This window comes from Callospermophilus lateralis, chromosome 3, assembly GCF_048772815.1.
Source record: "Callospermophilus lateralis isolate mCalLat2 chromosome 3, mCalLat2.hap1, whole genome shotgun sequence".
In the NCBI taxonomy this organism is placed as follows: domain Eukaryota; kingdom Metazoa; phylum Chordata; class Mammalia; order Rodentia; family Sciuridae; genus Callospermophilus; species Callospermophilus lateralis.
Genome location: NC_135307.1, coordinates 144,426,365 through 144,441,361, shown reverse-complemented (window position 1 = coordinate 144,441,361; position 14,997 = coordinate 144,426,365). Strand labels below are relative to the sequence as shown.

The 14,997-nt window shown below is 45.0% G+C and overlaps 1 protein-coding gene across 1 annotated transcript in view; it reads left to right on the top strand.

The window, feature by feature from the left end:
- The window catches only part of Igf1r (insulin like growth factor 1 receptor), a 292,619-nt gene extending 284,469 nt beyond the window's left edge, over positions 1–8,150 (top strand). Inside the window, exon 21 of the mRNA XM_076851403.2 lies at positions 7,760–8,150. Within this exon, the coding sequence (XP_076707518.2) occupies positions 7,760–8,141 (382 nt within the window). The 3' untranslated portion in view covers positions 8,142–8,150. The remainder of the gene's footprint in view (positions 1–7,759) is intronic.
- The last annotated feature ends 6,847 nt before the right edge of the window (positions 8,151–14,997 follow it).

Sequence of the window (14,997 nt, the reverse complement as noted above, 5' to 3'; positions counted from 1 at the left end):
CTGTGTCTTTTGGGCTAACACCCTAATTCCTTAATTATTCAGTTCTAATTTTCAGTTTGCACTGAAAAATATTTGACTAAAGCAATCTTTGCTCATCTTTTCCACGTAAGGATTAAAAAAAAAAAAAAAAGTCAACAACACAATACTTACTACTCCTTTCTTTTTTAAAAAAATAAATATTTGATTTTTTTAAATCTTTATTTTGTTTATTTATTTTTATGTGGTGCTGAAGATTGAACCCGTGCCTCACATGTGCGAGGCAAGCACTCTGCCACTGAGCTACAACCCCAGCCCCACAATACTTACTACTCTTAAGTCAACTTCAAGGGTTTGGCTTCTGGAAACTTTTATGTAATGGGGATATGTGCTTCATAGGCCTCACTTCTCAATGCTTCTTGGAAATGCTCCCAACATTTGTCAACTTTCCATCACTCTAACAAATACCTCAGATAATCAACTTTCAAAAAGAAAAGGATTCTTTTGGCCCACAGTTGTGGTGGTTTCAGTTGTTGATCAGTTGCCATGTTGCTTCAGGGGCTGGGATAGGCCAGCACATCATGTCAGAAGTGCATACCAAAGCAAAACTGCAAACCCCATGGCCTCGAAGCAGAAGTAAGCCAGAAGGAAATGGGGTCCTACTGTCTCCTTCAAGGACATGCCTTAATGATTTTGAAGAGCTCCCAGTAGGCCCCACTTCCCTAAAGGTTCCACTATCTTCCAGCAGCATCAAGCTGGGGACTATGCCTTTAACACATGGCCTTTGGAGGACTTTAGCATCAAACTATAATACCCACCTGGTGTTTTGTGGCTTGGTAGAGGTCCAGGCTGCTGAAGTGGGTGGAGGATTAGTTGTTCTTCCTGGACTAAAGTTGGGGAGATATAAAGATGTTCTGTTTGGATCATCAGTTACAGGTATAGAATGGGAGGATCAGGCTAATTTTTTATGTGTACATTAAGACCAGGCTCAGAGATTCTTCTGTATCCCAATAGCTAGATAAGAAGTAGGTTCTATTAGTATATCAAAAATTTGGGAATTTTCTAAAAATGCTTTTCAAGACAGGTTTTGCTTTACTTAAGAAAGCACTCCAGAGGAATTGTTGGGCTGTTTTTATGTCTACATGAAATGTCACACAGATCTTCCTACCTACCCATACACCCTCCTTCAGTAAGTAAAGTAAAGTACTGACAAGGCTGGAGCCCCATAGTGGCAGGATGATGTACAGGCAGGAGTTGGACACATGTCTGTGAGCACAAGGGAATGGACCCCAGCAGCCATGAAAGCTTTCTCACATGGTCTCTCAGGTGGCCTTGGGCCAGAGATCCATGCAGGTGTGCCAGCTCCTCTGCTCAGTCTTATGAAGCTGAAATCAAAGTGTTGAACAGGTTGTGATCTCATCTAAGGCTCAGAGTCATCTTCCAGCTCCTCAGGTTGTTAGCAGGAGTTGGCTCCTTGTAGCTGTAGGACTGAAGTCCCTGTGCTCTTACCACTTGTTGACTGGGCACCATATTCAGCCCTGGAGGCCATTTGAGTCCTTGCCACATGCCACTTCCATTGGCCATCATGGGAGAGCAGCTTATTTTTTCAAGACCTACAAGACTTTTCTGCTTCTACTGTTTTTATCCTGATTAAGTCAGATCCACCCAGGATAATCACACTTTTGTGCAACTCAAAATTAAAGGAGTCAAGTGTCATGTTTACAAGACCCCCTACCATACATACAGATGAGGGGACTCTGTTTACACCAGAGGTGGGGATCTTGAGACCATCTTAGGATCCCACAGCCTCAGAAAGGGAAGTCTTCATCTATCAGCAAAACAAAGTCTTGTTTTTTATTTCAAAGCACTTTGATTGTTACTCCCAAAACTGCATTCCATGTACAGGAAATGAGCTTCATTCCCCTGGCTCTAGCTGTGTGAGTGAAGCGGGGAACTCAATACAGCACCCTCTGCTTCAAGATGGTATGCAGTGAACATTATGTTCATTAGTTGCTGCTTCTGAACATCAGTCCAGCAGAAGCCTGTTCTGTCCCAGGGACACTTTGCATGAATTAAGAAAGAAAGCTGCAAGGAGAATGCCAAAGAATGCCCCCATGAAGGCATCCTCCTCTCATTGTGTGTGTGTGTGTGGTGGGAGGGTGTTCCATTTTCTCCTCTGAGCATAGGAAATCAGGGAGTGGCTTCATCCTGGGTGCAGTTATCCCTTGTAAAAGAGACCTCCTAGTACAGCCTTTTCAGAACTTCCAAAGTTGGAAGAGACCTTGCCCAGCATATAATCCCACCTCTCCCCACCTATACGCAAAACCTGATAGTTGAAAACAACAATTAGTATTAATTATCTCACAGAGTTTCTGAAGATGAGGAATCTGGGAGTGGCTTAATTGGATGGCTCTGGCTTGAAGTCTCTAGGTTCTTGCTGTCAAACAAATGGGGTTGTGGTCCTCTTAAGGCTCACCCAGGGTGGCAGATCTTCTTCCAAGGCACCAATGTGGATGTGCACCATGTAAGGTCTCACTTTCTATGTGGACCTCCCCAGTAGACTCCAGAAGGATTTATGAGCTGATAAAACTCTTCTGTTAAAAAGCACATTTTTTACCACTGGTAAGCTCTGATGAGAAAAGCACTGTCCTCTACTGAAAGTTCATGGGGAACACACTCAGTCCTCCATCTGGGGTAGCAACAAGGCTGCAATGGGACTCCTGCCTGGTTGTGAAGCAGCTTCCCAGGATGGAACTATACCCCTAAGAGTCTGTGTGGAGGAGTTGGAAGCAGTAGAGTGTTCCTTCTGGGATTAGGTCAGAAAGGACACTGGAGGCCACTTTGCTTATGGATCACTAGCTCCAGGGCAAGGCAGAGCAGGCTTCCAACTCCTCCAAGTTTCAGTGTGGGAGGGGATAACTCAGAGAAGCTCTGGGAGTCCTGAAAACTGGTTTCCACCTTCTGTACCTGCAGTGTCCCTTATAGGTGGCCATCTGCTGCCCACCTTGAACAGTAACTGCTGAGGTAAAATGTAAGAAAGGGAGTTATGAGCCCTGATGCCCACTGAATTTGCATAAAGGTACATAGTGCCAGAATAGATTTGAATACTAGAATTAGTGGTATTTAGCAAGCTTAGAAATAGCCCAGGAAAGCAGGTGTGAGTTTTGTTCCTGTGGTTTGGTGCTGGTTGAGGGAGAGGTATTGCTTTTGTGCTTTTTCTTAGACTTGGATAAATGTTTGTCTCTGGGAAACTTGTAGGACTCTTGAAGTTGATCCATTTCCAGATGACTGGAGTTTCACTATTAATTCAATATGCCTGGGAAGCAGCCCACCTGCCATGGGAAAGGCAGTGGACTTCCTGTTCCCAGCGTGGAGGATGAGGAAGTTTACACAGAGAGGTTACCCTTGGATAAGAAATGTTTAATTCACAAGGCATTTCTGCTTTGCCATCCAGAACCCCTTTGGCAAATTTGTCTCCCTTCTAAGAAAAGAAAAGAAAAAAGGGAGGTGAGCTGGTTTCATAGGGAGTGGCTGTGTCATCCTTCTGAATTTACTGATGAGCTTAGTGAAGTTGAAGGGTTCTGGGAGAGGAGTTCTTTTGTTATAGGGATGAAAAAATGGACTTCGTTTATCCCAGAGGAAAGCAGAGTCCTAAGCCCTTGGGAGTTGCCTAAAACCTACTGGGTCTCAAGTGGGAGAGGAAACCTTTCACCTTTGTGGTTCTGCTGTTGGAACAGGTACTCCCTAGCCATGTCATAGCCCCTAGGGGACTCAACTCAGTATCAGGAAGACCCTTCAGCAGTTTAGTGATGCCTATACATAAAGTCAGTTGCCTCAGGAGTAGCCAAGCCCTCATTCCTCGGTATCATAGTCTTCTGGCCTTAGAGGAAAGATTGCAGTCTGAGCCCCAGGGTATTCAAGTCTCAGCATCATAACTCAGTTTGAATTAATTCAGCAAGTGTCATGAGATCAGCTTTGGTTGTGGTTCCCTGCTGCATCCACATTTTAAAGTGATGACAAAGCCTGTCCTGAACCCTGTTTTATGCTCAGATCCCAGTACCTAGGCCACAAACATCACTGAATGTTCCAGGTACATGCTGGCTATTAAAGTCACAAAGATAAGTAAGGAGTGATCCTTGATATCATGAAATCTGGAGGCATTAAAGGCCCCAGCTCTAACACTGCAGGATAAGGGATAGAGGAGAGGGTGAACTCAGCTATAAAAACTCAGGCAAAGAAGCCACTTGTTCTGGTAGCATGTCCATAGCCCTGCACATCAGCTTTTTATTTTGCAGGATTCAGGAAAGAATTTGAACTTTTTAAACTCAAGAGAGTCATCAACTCATAGAAACACACTTGGTAGTATCTGATCATTTTTGTGATTTTCAAGGAGTTTTTCCTTTTGCTGATTAAAGTGCCCACATTGCTGGGAATCCTAGGTTGGTTTTGTGGAAATCAAGTGCATGAGTCTGCTCTACACAGGCAGGATGACTGCACCTACCCAGTTAGCCCTGGTGTTAACTTTGCCACAGCATGCAAACCATACTTCTCTGCTGCCCAGGGTTCTCCTTACTGACTTGTTGGAATCTGACTTGAGGTCTCCACCAGGACTCATTGGCTTCAGTGTGTCCTGGATCGTGGAGCCAGGGCTCTGCCTTTGCAGGGCCTGCAGCAAGCAGGTGCTGGATTGAAATGGCATGCTTGGAATTTGCACTTTTTCTAACTGGCAGCCCTGCCACCTCCATCCTGGCTAGGAAGTGGCTCAGAACAGCCCTGGCTATTCAGGGATGCTAGGAGAAGTACATACTCAGCCCTGCAGAACCTCTCTGGAATCTAGTCTTTCTGCAGTGAAGGTTGACACTGGGCTGAGACTGAACTAACGCCCAGCAGCAGGAATGCTTGGGTCATGAGATGCCCAGTGCCAGTTGGCTCACTGACACTTTCCATAGATCACAGCCTGTTCAGTTCAAGATGTCGGATGCCAAGGACCAAGAGAAGGGTGGGAATATGGAAGCGTGTCTGTGCATACAACCCTGGCCACCACACAGACTCTTAGGGGTATAGTTCCATCCTGGGAAGCTGCTTCACAACCAGGCAGGAGTCCCATTGCAGCCTTGTTGCTACCCCAGATGGAGGACTGAGTGTGTTCCCCATGAACTTTCAGTAGAGGACAGTGCTTTTCTCATCAGAGCTTACCAGTGGTAAAAAATGTGCTTTTTAACAGAAGAGTTTTATCAGCTCATAAATCCTTCTGGAGTCTACTGGGGAGTTTTCTTGTGGAAATAGTGTAAACAAGGTCTTGAATCCCACAGAGTAAAAAAGGCTTCCTTTTATGGGCAGCCCTGCAAGGGCTATGACTCTGGAATGATTTAAGGGAGGCATCACATGGCGTGTTTGTGCTAATGTCACTGCATCATGGCCCTGTTGGTGGCACCTCCTTGGCCCCCGGCCTCAGGGCATAAAGCCAGGTACAGCTCATGTTTTCAGCCCAGGCCACACACTGCTCAGAGTTAAGCTAATCAGCCAGACAGGAAATCACAGCCCAGACACAAAAATTGTTCCATATATTTGTGGCCCATTTCAATTAACTAATTAATTTTGATCTTTTTTCTTAGAAAGACATGTCGATATAGGAAGACAGTTCTGTTTACTGTCTGACCAGAGGGGGAGACAATACACTAGCTGCTGGTTTATCAGTGCAAATCAAACCCTTCCAGGACATCGACTATCCAGTGGATAGCCAAGACAGGGTGATCTCCTAGCAGGACCATAATCCCTTTGGCTGAGGCAACCAAAGTATAACCATACTGTTTTACAGAGAGCCCCATCCCTACTCTGCCTTTGCTAGTTTTGTGATTGTCATTTGTGAAATGAGGATGCATTATAATAAACCTTCACAGACCTGGGAGGACCAAGGCAATTCCCACACATGAAGCTCCCGTTGCCTGGTACTATGTGTACTGTCACCTGCAGTCACTCGGCACTAACACCTATCCTTATGGTTAGTGCCACACCCAGGTTTACTTGGGAGGGAAGATAATTAGCCTTCCTCTTTTGTCTAATTCCTTTTCCTCCAGAGCAGGTTTTAGTCACATTTTTCTACAGAGGAGCCATAAATATTTTACGCTTATAGGCTAAACAGCCTCCTTTTTAACTCCCCAACCAACAGTTGGAACTTCAAAGCCACGGAGGATATGTAAACAAATGGATTCTGCTGTAATTTGCTGGCCCCCTAGGCCTCTAGAACATTGAATTCTGATGGATCTCCCTCTTGCTCTCTCTCAAAGGTTACTACCTTTCAGACCCAACCTGAGGTCTTCTGAGGAATCTGACCAGGTTGGCAGGGGAGCCTTCCTCTCTTAAGGCAGCTTCTGCACCCTACAGGCAGTTTTTGTTTTGTTTTGTTAGTTTTGTTTTGTTTTTAAATTTGTTCTTTTTAGAGATACATGGTAGTAGAATTCATTTTGACATATTATATATACATGGAGTATAACTTTCCATTCTTCTGATTGTACATGATATGGAGTTATACTAGTTATGTATTCATATATGAACACAGGAAAGTTATATCCAATTCATTCTATTGTCTTTCCTATTCCCGTCCCCCTCCTTCCCTTCATTCCCCTGTCTAATCCAGTGAGCTTCTGTTTCAGGTGCTTTGAGCTTCCTGGATGTGGGGAGTTCCATTTGACAATTTTTAATCAAAAAGCATTTCTCCTGAAGCTTTAGAACAGAAGTGTATATTTCCAGCAAGAACAGAGTTGTAAGGGGAGGCACTTTGGTTTCATGGTCATGTGGGGCAGGGAAGCTGGCTGACTCCTCCTCAGAACCATGGCTACCCCTGCACTCTATCTAGCCCTTTGCTACTTTGCCCTCCAATTTGCTGATCAGGTGTCTCTCTCTGTTCTGTACCAGTTCTATTCTTGTCAAAGTCTGGGCCTTTCCTGGGTTGGGCAGCTGACTGCATCAGTAACAACCTACCTCCTTTCTTCTTCCCTTTGTGACCTCTGTTCCACATGACCAGGAGGGATTCATGGAGATTGGTGGCCCAGCTGATGTGATTGAAGTGTGGCTTGGGCTTATTCTCTGTTCTCTGCCTGCCCTCAGCTTGTGCAGGGTACTCTTGCCCAGGGTTCTCCTTACTGACTTGTTGGAATCTGATTTGAGGTCTCCACCAGGACTCATTGGCTTCAATGCATCCTGGATCATGGAGCCAGGGCTCTGCCTTTGCAGGGCCTACAGCAAGCAGATGCTGGATTGAGATGGCATGCTTGGAATTTGCACTTCTTCTGTCTGGCAGCCCTGCCACCTCCATCCTCCCATCCTCTGCCAAGGATATCCCCTGCGCTAGAATGAAGCTTGGATATGGCATAGGTGGGGCTCAGAGAGATTGCCATTAGGAAAGCCAAGATGGCTCTCAGTTTTTTGTGTGAGAAATGGTAGTTTCCTACAGTCTGATTCTGGAAACAATGTTTCGGCAAGGGAGTGTTCAGCTAGAAGGTTGGCCATTTTATTTCTTAGCACTGCCACTATAAATAAAGAAATGCACCAAGATTAGTCCTCCTTGGAAAATTAGGTTCCAGTAGGGCTTGGGTACTGGGGGTATTGAAAGGAATGGTGGGAAGTAAGAGGGCCAACAGGATGGACAGCCAGAGGCTTAGAGAAGTGACAGAGCAATCTCAGCTCTTACTGTGGGGAGTGGAACATGGTGAGAGGTCCAGGAGGCTATCTGGTCTCCTTAGCTTGGCCAGTCTGGGCCTATCTTGTGTCTGTCTCCCCTCAGGTTTGAGTTGATGCGCATGTGCTGGCAGTACAACCCCAAGATGAGACCTTCCTTCCTGGAAATCATCAGCAGCATCAAAGACGAGATGGAACCTGGTTTTCGGGAAGTCTCCTTCTACTACAGTGAGGAGAATAAGCCACCTGAACCTGAGGAGCTGGACCTGGAGCCTGAAAACATGGAGAGTGTCCCCCTGGACCCCTCGGCCTCATCATCATCCCTGCCACTGCCCGACAGACACTCAGGACACAAGGCTGAGAATGGCCCAGGCCCTGGGGTGCTGGTTCTCCGAGCCAGCTTCGATGAGAGACGGCCTTACGCGCACATGAATGGAGGACGCACAGATGAGAGAGCCTTGCCGCTACCCCAGTCTTCAACCTGCTGATTCTTGGATTCCCGAATCCCGTGCAAACAGTAACGTGTGTGCACACTCAGCAGTGGGTGGGGGGGAGAGAACGTTTTAACAATCTATTCACAAGCCTCCTGTACCTCAGTGGATCTTCAGAACTGCATTGCTGCCCACAGGAGACGGCTTCTCTGCAGTAAAACACATTTGGGATATTCCTTTTTTCAATATGCAAGCAGCTTTTTATTTCCCTACCCAAACCCTTAACTGACCGGCCTCTAAGAACCTTAATGACAACACTTAATAGCAACAGAACACTTGAGAATTGAGTCTCCTCATATCTCTCTCTCTCTCTCTCTCTCTCTCTCGCTCTCGCTCTCACTCTCACTCTTGCTCTCACTCTCCCTCTTTCTTCTTTCTTTCCTTTTTCCTTTTCTGCTTCATAATGGAAAAATATTTGCCACAAACCCAGCCGGGAAGCCCTTTTTATCAGATGGAGGACGTGGCTCTTCCTGGGATTCCACGTCACCCTTTGTATACCTGCCTGACACCACAGGTCTTTATAAAACACACACATACACACATGAGACGGAGTTTTTTAACTGTGTCTTTAACCTTTCTAGTGTCATCTAAAATTCAAAAAGGGCCATTGTTCATCCATGGTTGTTACCATTGTAATGCTGCCAAATTTTGCCAAAATCCTGAACTTTCTCCCTTATCATCCACACCCCCCCTGCCCCCGCGCACACTGATTTTCTTCTGTCCAGAGGAATGGGGTGAGCATGGTATCATTTATGAGAAATATTGGTGATGTACTCCATCTGACTGTTCCCCAGGTGCTTTCCAAGCCCACATCCACCCCAGTCTCGTTGCTTTTGATGACTAGGTTATTATTTGGGGGAACTGGACAAAATGGGACCTTCCATCAGTGAAAACGGGGAAAGGCTGAACCAGGTTCCCCACCCCACTCCCTACCTCCACCCCTTTCCCTCTGAGAATTCTGGAGGAAACAGACCCTGAGTTAAACCTAAAAGCCAGACTAATGGGTCCATGTGGACATCATGCCAGTTTCCTCCCCCAGCCCCAGCACCCGCTCCTGACCGGCCAAGGAACTCAGATGGGAAGGGTTTCCAGGGACCCAGCCCAGCCATTTGTGCAGGTGTGCAAGGAAAGGGGTTCAGACACCACAGCAGTGAGAAGAAGTGCAGGCAATGGAGTCAAGCATTCTAAGCTTTGTTGACATTTTCTCTGTTACTAGGACTTCTTCATGGGTCTTACAGTTCTATGTTAGACCGTGAAACATTTGCATACACATTGTCTTTAATGTCACTTTTATAACTTTTTTACGGTTCAGATATTCATCTATACGTCTGTACAGAAAAAAAAAAAAAAGCTGCTATTTTTTTTGTTCTTTATCTTTGTGGATTTAATCTATGAAAACTTTCAGGTCTACCCTTCTTCCCTTTCTGCTCACTCCAAGAAACTTCTTATGCTTTGTACTAGAGTGTGTGATTTTTCTTCCTTTTCTCCCAATAATTGATACTTCTAGAACATAATTTGCCATGAACTGTTTGATGCCTTTTTATAAATTCATCTCCCCTTTTCCTGATCCCCCAGGCCCATTCATTGTAGGTTTTGTGGGCACGAGGCTGGTGCAGGAAGGAGGCAGATCAGAAGCTCGGGCCAAGGTCTCAGTGGGTCTTGCTCCCTCCTTCCCCTGCCTCCCTTCTCGTGGCATTGGAGTCTGTTACAGCGCAGGACACGATGCAAACTCAGGTTAGACCAAAAAAAAAAAAAAAAGGTTGAATATCTCACACATCCATGTTCAGTGTTTATAGTCCCCCATCGTTGAAAGTCTCACCTTTCCCTTGCCTTTGTTTTGGTTGTGACACACATATATATATATTTTTTTAATTATTGGGTACAACAGCAGTTTTAACTGCAGACACTAGGCATTTGGATTACTATTTTTTTAGTGGATATTTAATCCTTCCATCCCACAGAAAACAGCTGCTGAGTCCCAGGGTGCAGCAGGGTATGGCCCAACAGGCTCCCCTCTACTACCCTCCACTACCACCCTCACCATACCTACCTACCTATCTCTAGAAACAGAGCATCCTAAGGGACTTCCCCCACACTGACAGGGAACAGGACCCCGGCATCCCAGCTGGCCCAGGGACAGCATCCTCAGGGGTGTGTACAAGCACATCGCCAGGTCCACTGGCCTGAGTGCCAGGTCAGGGCAGTGCCAGCGCTGTGGCAGTCCCAGCCCTTTGCTCTTTCCCAGGGAACCAGAACCCTGGTGCTGGTGTGCTGTTCCTTGGCCAGGAATCCCAGTCCTTCAGGCCCGGGGGTCTTGTTCTGTTTAGTTTTTTAGCACTTCTCACCAGAGTGATGACAGCACAAGAGTTGCTTCTGGGATGGAAATGTTTAAATTATGAGTAAGAACAAAACTCGAAGATGATGATTGCTAGTTATGACTGGAGATTAAACACAAAAAAAGAAAGTCTGTAGTGCATTTTTGCTTGTCCGTAGTTTCAATCTTACAAATTTTTCACTAGCCTCTGTCCCACAGTGTTTTTCCTTAAAAAAAAAAAAAAAAAGAAAGAAAGAAAAAAGATAATCAAGAAGGTATTATATGTAGGAGTTTTCTTTTAACTTATTTTGTGATACCAGTTTTAATCACTGTAGAGAAGCCCCCATTATGAATTTAAATACTGAGGAAAGGGTGTGTGTGTGTGTGTGTGTGTGTGTGTGTGTGTGTGTAAGATGGGACAGTTTTTTGATTTTGGGGTTTTTTTTGTTGTTGTTTTTCAAACATTTATCTACCTCACTCTTATTTTTTTATATGTGTATATAGAAAAAAAAACAATACATCTCACATTTCTCAGCACCTGACAATAGGCCGTTGATACTGGTAACCTCATCCATGCCACAGGCCACACACCCAGGTGATGCAGGGAGAGAGAGGCCAGGCTGTTTTCCGGGGTCAAAACAACACTAACTCACCTCTCCACTCATTTCAAATGGCTTGCCTTTTTCTGAGATGTCTCATCTCATGTTGCTTTTCCTTTTTTCCTAACCTGGTTCCTCAGAGGTTGGGAGGTATTAGGATTGTCCTGCTCTCATCCCAGCAGCCCCTACAACCCTGAGGATATAACAAGAGCACACCATGGGAGGCCACCTGGCCATCCCTGTCAGATGACTTTGGAACAAAACTACTTTATGCATGTTGAATGACCAACACATTTCATCACTGAGAAAGCAGGTGTTCTCCATTCGCTGAGAACAGGAAGGTGCCCCCCCACACCACACAGTTGATTCTGTGAGAATCCCACGTGTGCACGTGTGGGGTGTTAATTGGTTCCCCTCACCCGCTCCAGTGAGGCCTGCAATGAGGCAGGGATATGCTACCACCACTGCTGCTGCTTCTGCTGCTGGGTTTATTCCATTCAAAGGTGCAGCCACATCAACAATTTGAGAGCTTGGCCTTCTGATCCAGAATGCAGTTTCCTGACATTACCACCCATCTGATACAGAAAGGGTGGTAGGGGCAAAACCCCTTCCCCTCTGCCAATTGTTCTCAACTTTACCCTCATCTCCTCTTCCCCCAGGGGTAAACAGACATACCAAATCTTGGGGCTAAGAAAGCCAGTGGTAGGCCCAGCCTCTGTGGCATTCCCATCTGGTCAGGGATGTACCTCCGTCCATCCTGTCATCCTGCTGCTCACGGGCGGATGGTGCACTCTCCACATCCAGCGGCTGCTCATAGGCACTGGGGACTTCAGCTGGGAAACACATTGTGGGTAGTTTTGTCCAAGAGGGGGCAGCTCCTTAGCAGTTCCAGTATGTACAGTTAAGCTCAGGGGCTTTCTCCTACCTGCTAGAACACTACCCTTGTCTCCCAAGTTCCTGGAGACCTTAAGATCATTGATAAATACTGTTTGATCAGGGTTTTCTTCTTCCACGCTGTAGGTGACCCCTTGGAATAGTGGCCTCTCCTCTCTTTTGCACATACTTACCGGTTTCCACAACTGGATTTCTACAGATCATTCAGCTGGTTGTAAGGGTTTTGTTTAAACTGTCCAAGTTGTTGGTGTCATTTGTTTTTGTATTATGTAGGAGGTTTTTCTTTAAGTAGAGAGAAAACACTACAGTGTAGTGCCCATCATAACAAATGCTTCAGAAACACTTCAATAAAAGAAAATTTTGTTTGTGTGATGGTACAGTCATTTTACTGGACCAACCCACCAACCTTGACTATACCAAGGCATCATATATCCACAGTTCTAGCCTAATTTTATGCTGATTTTCCCACCTCTTCTTGATTTTTCTCTTTTGTGTGCTCCAAATAATCTTATCAAGCTGAGTTGTGGCATTTTCCATGCAACCTCCTTCTGACAGCAGCTCACACTGCTTGAAGTAACGTGAACCACTGAGGCACATCACTGCGTTGATGTGAGCATTAAGACATTCTCACATACAGCCCTTCCCTGAGGCAACAAGAGTTGGCATATTCTAGAGACATTGCGAACTTGAGCTGTGTGAAACCCAGACTATGCCAGTTCTCCTTATGGGATGTCATGATGTTTGACACACAGTTGGAAAGCGCTTCCTTCTTGGAAGATAGAAGACTGTGTTCGTGGCCATCACCGGCCTCTCCTTCCATCCTGTTTCTTGTGACTCGGGACGACATTTCAATGGTTGGAAAAGCGGCTCCATAAAATAGAAAAGTGGTTATTGAGAAACCACCAAATGGCAAAATGCTTGATATGTGGCACTGTGCTTTGTTGGTTCTGGGATAACAGATCGATGAGCCATGTATGATGCCAAATTGTAGGCCAGTCTGATCCACCAAAGCCTCTTTCTTAGCAGTCCACCTCTGTGACTGGTGGCCATGGTGGCCAAGTTACACTGACTCAGGTGAGTGAGAAGGCTAAGATGCTCATCCCCAGTGCTCAGCTCTCACTTCTGGGTCTGCTTAGGGCAACCAGACAGTGTTGAAGGCAACTCCTTTCCAAAATGTAGGCACCTTCCAGTTGACAGTAACACTCCATGGTATGCCTTGGCCCATTCCAGCAGTCCCAGTAACGCACTTAAGGTTTGGGGTTTGTGCTTTTGTTAATGTTACTTTTGTGTTTGTCAGCTGTCTTTTCATTTCCTGGGCTAAGCAGCATTGGGAGACTTGGACCAGGGATCCACTCCTTAAGAACCAGTGATGAAAGTCAAACTTTCTTACTCCACTCTGAACTAGTCGGTGGTACAAATGAGAACTTCAAGAGAGGATGTTGTTTAGATTGAACCTCTGTTGCCAGAGATGCTGAAGATACAGACTTTGAATAGGCCAGAAGTTTTCCTTTCTGGCCTCCAACTTGGATGACTAGTTGGTCATTTAGAGAAATGAACGCTCCTCAATGGTGGAATGACCAGGCATTAGGAAACCATTGTTAACAGGGATCATGACATGAAGAGAAGAATTGCGGGCAGAAGGGTACAGGGCTTTGGAAGAAGCATGGGCAGTGTTTTGAACTTGATGCCTTTTGAAGGTATCAGACCACATCCAGGCTCAACAGTCATCCATGGGCATTTGGTTTCAACAAATAAACCTAACATCCTGCTCTGGAAACCTACAGAGTTAAATCACATTGTTCAAGAATGCGAACTATATCACACTCACCAGTTGAGTTGTCAGTTCTGGGGCGTGACTTTAGAGTTTTGTTTTATTTTGTTTCTGCAAGAACATAATAATCACTCATTTGTATGTCCACATTTGTGTGTCCGCATCTTTCCAGTATACATTTTTTTAATTAGTCACTCATTAGTGTTTCCAATAGGGCTCTTAAGTCCAGTAGATTACGGGTAGTCAGTTGACGAAGATCTGGTTTACAAGAACTAATTAAATGTTTCATTGCATTTTTGTAAGAACATAGAATAATTTTATAAAATGTTTGTAGTTTATAATTGCTAAAAATAATTTAAAGACACTTTTTTTTCTCTCTGTGTGCAAATGTGTGTTTGTGATCCATTTTTTAGGACACCTCTTTACTAGCTAGCTTTACAATATGCCAAAAAAAATTAAAAATAAAGAAAGAAAAAGAAAAAAAAAGATTTTCCTGGACCCAGGCCATGGCTCACCCTCTTTTCCCCCAATGCTTTGTGCCCTATATAACAAAGGAATGATGATGATTTTCAAAAGTAGTTCTGTATCTTCAGTATCTTGGTCTTCTAGAACCCTCTGATTGGGTAGGGGATCTTTTACTGGTCATTTATTTCCCTTTGGAGTGTAGTGACCTTAACAGATGGAAAGAAAAGAACCTCATTGGCCATGGAAACAGCAGAGGTGTTGCCACCCTTTGGGGCAGGACACTGCGGCATCTGGCTGACTGGCGTGGTTGTTGCCTTGTTCCACAATGCCATACAGATAGAAGGACTTCAGGGCACTGCAGATGGTTTTCACAGTGATCACACAAAAGATTCTGGGGCACACAGGCCATTTGCTTCTGTGCCTCACATTATGGTGAATGCTTTGTTCTAACAAGGAAGAGACCTTATTTATTTTTATTTAAGGCAGAACACCGAAGATACATTTTTCCCATACAGAACAAATTCTTTTTAATAAAAAGTATAGCACACGCCAATATTTTTTTTTAAGTTTGACTCCATGTCCTCTAGTTCCCAATAATAATTGGCCATGTTGACACAACTCCACAAAATTCCCATTGTTGGAAACATCTGGAATTTTTGCACTCCATAGGAGAAAGTTCCAGAAACCATTTGATTTTTGTTTTCAGCTTCTGATTTGGATGTTTGGTGTTGTGCAGACACATCCACAGGTGAACAGATGCCTGGCAAAAACACCTGTCTGCTTTCTAAGCCAGTGAGGTTGAGGTGAGAG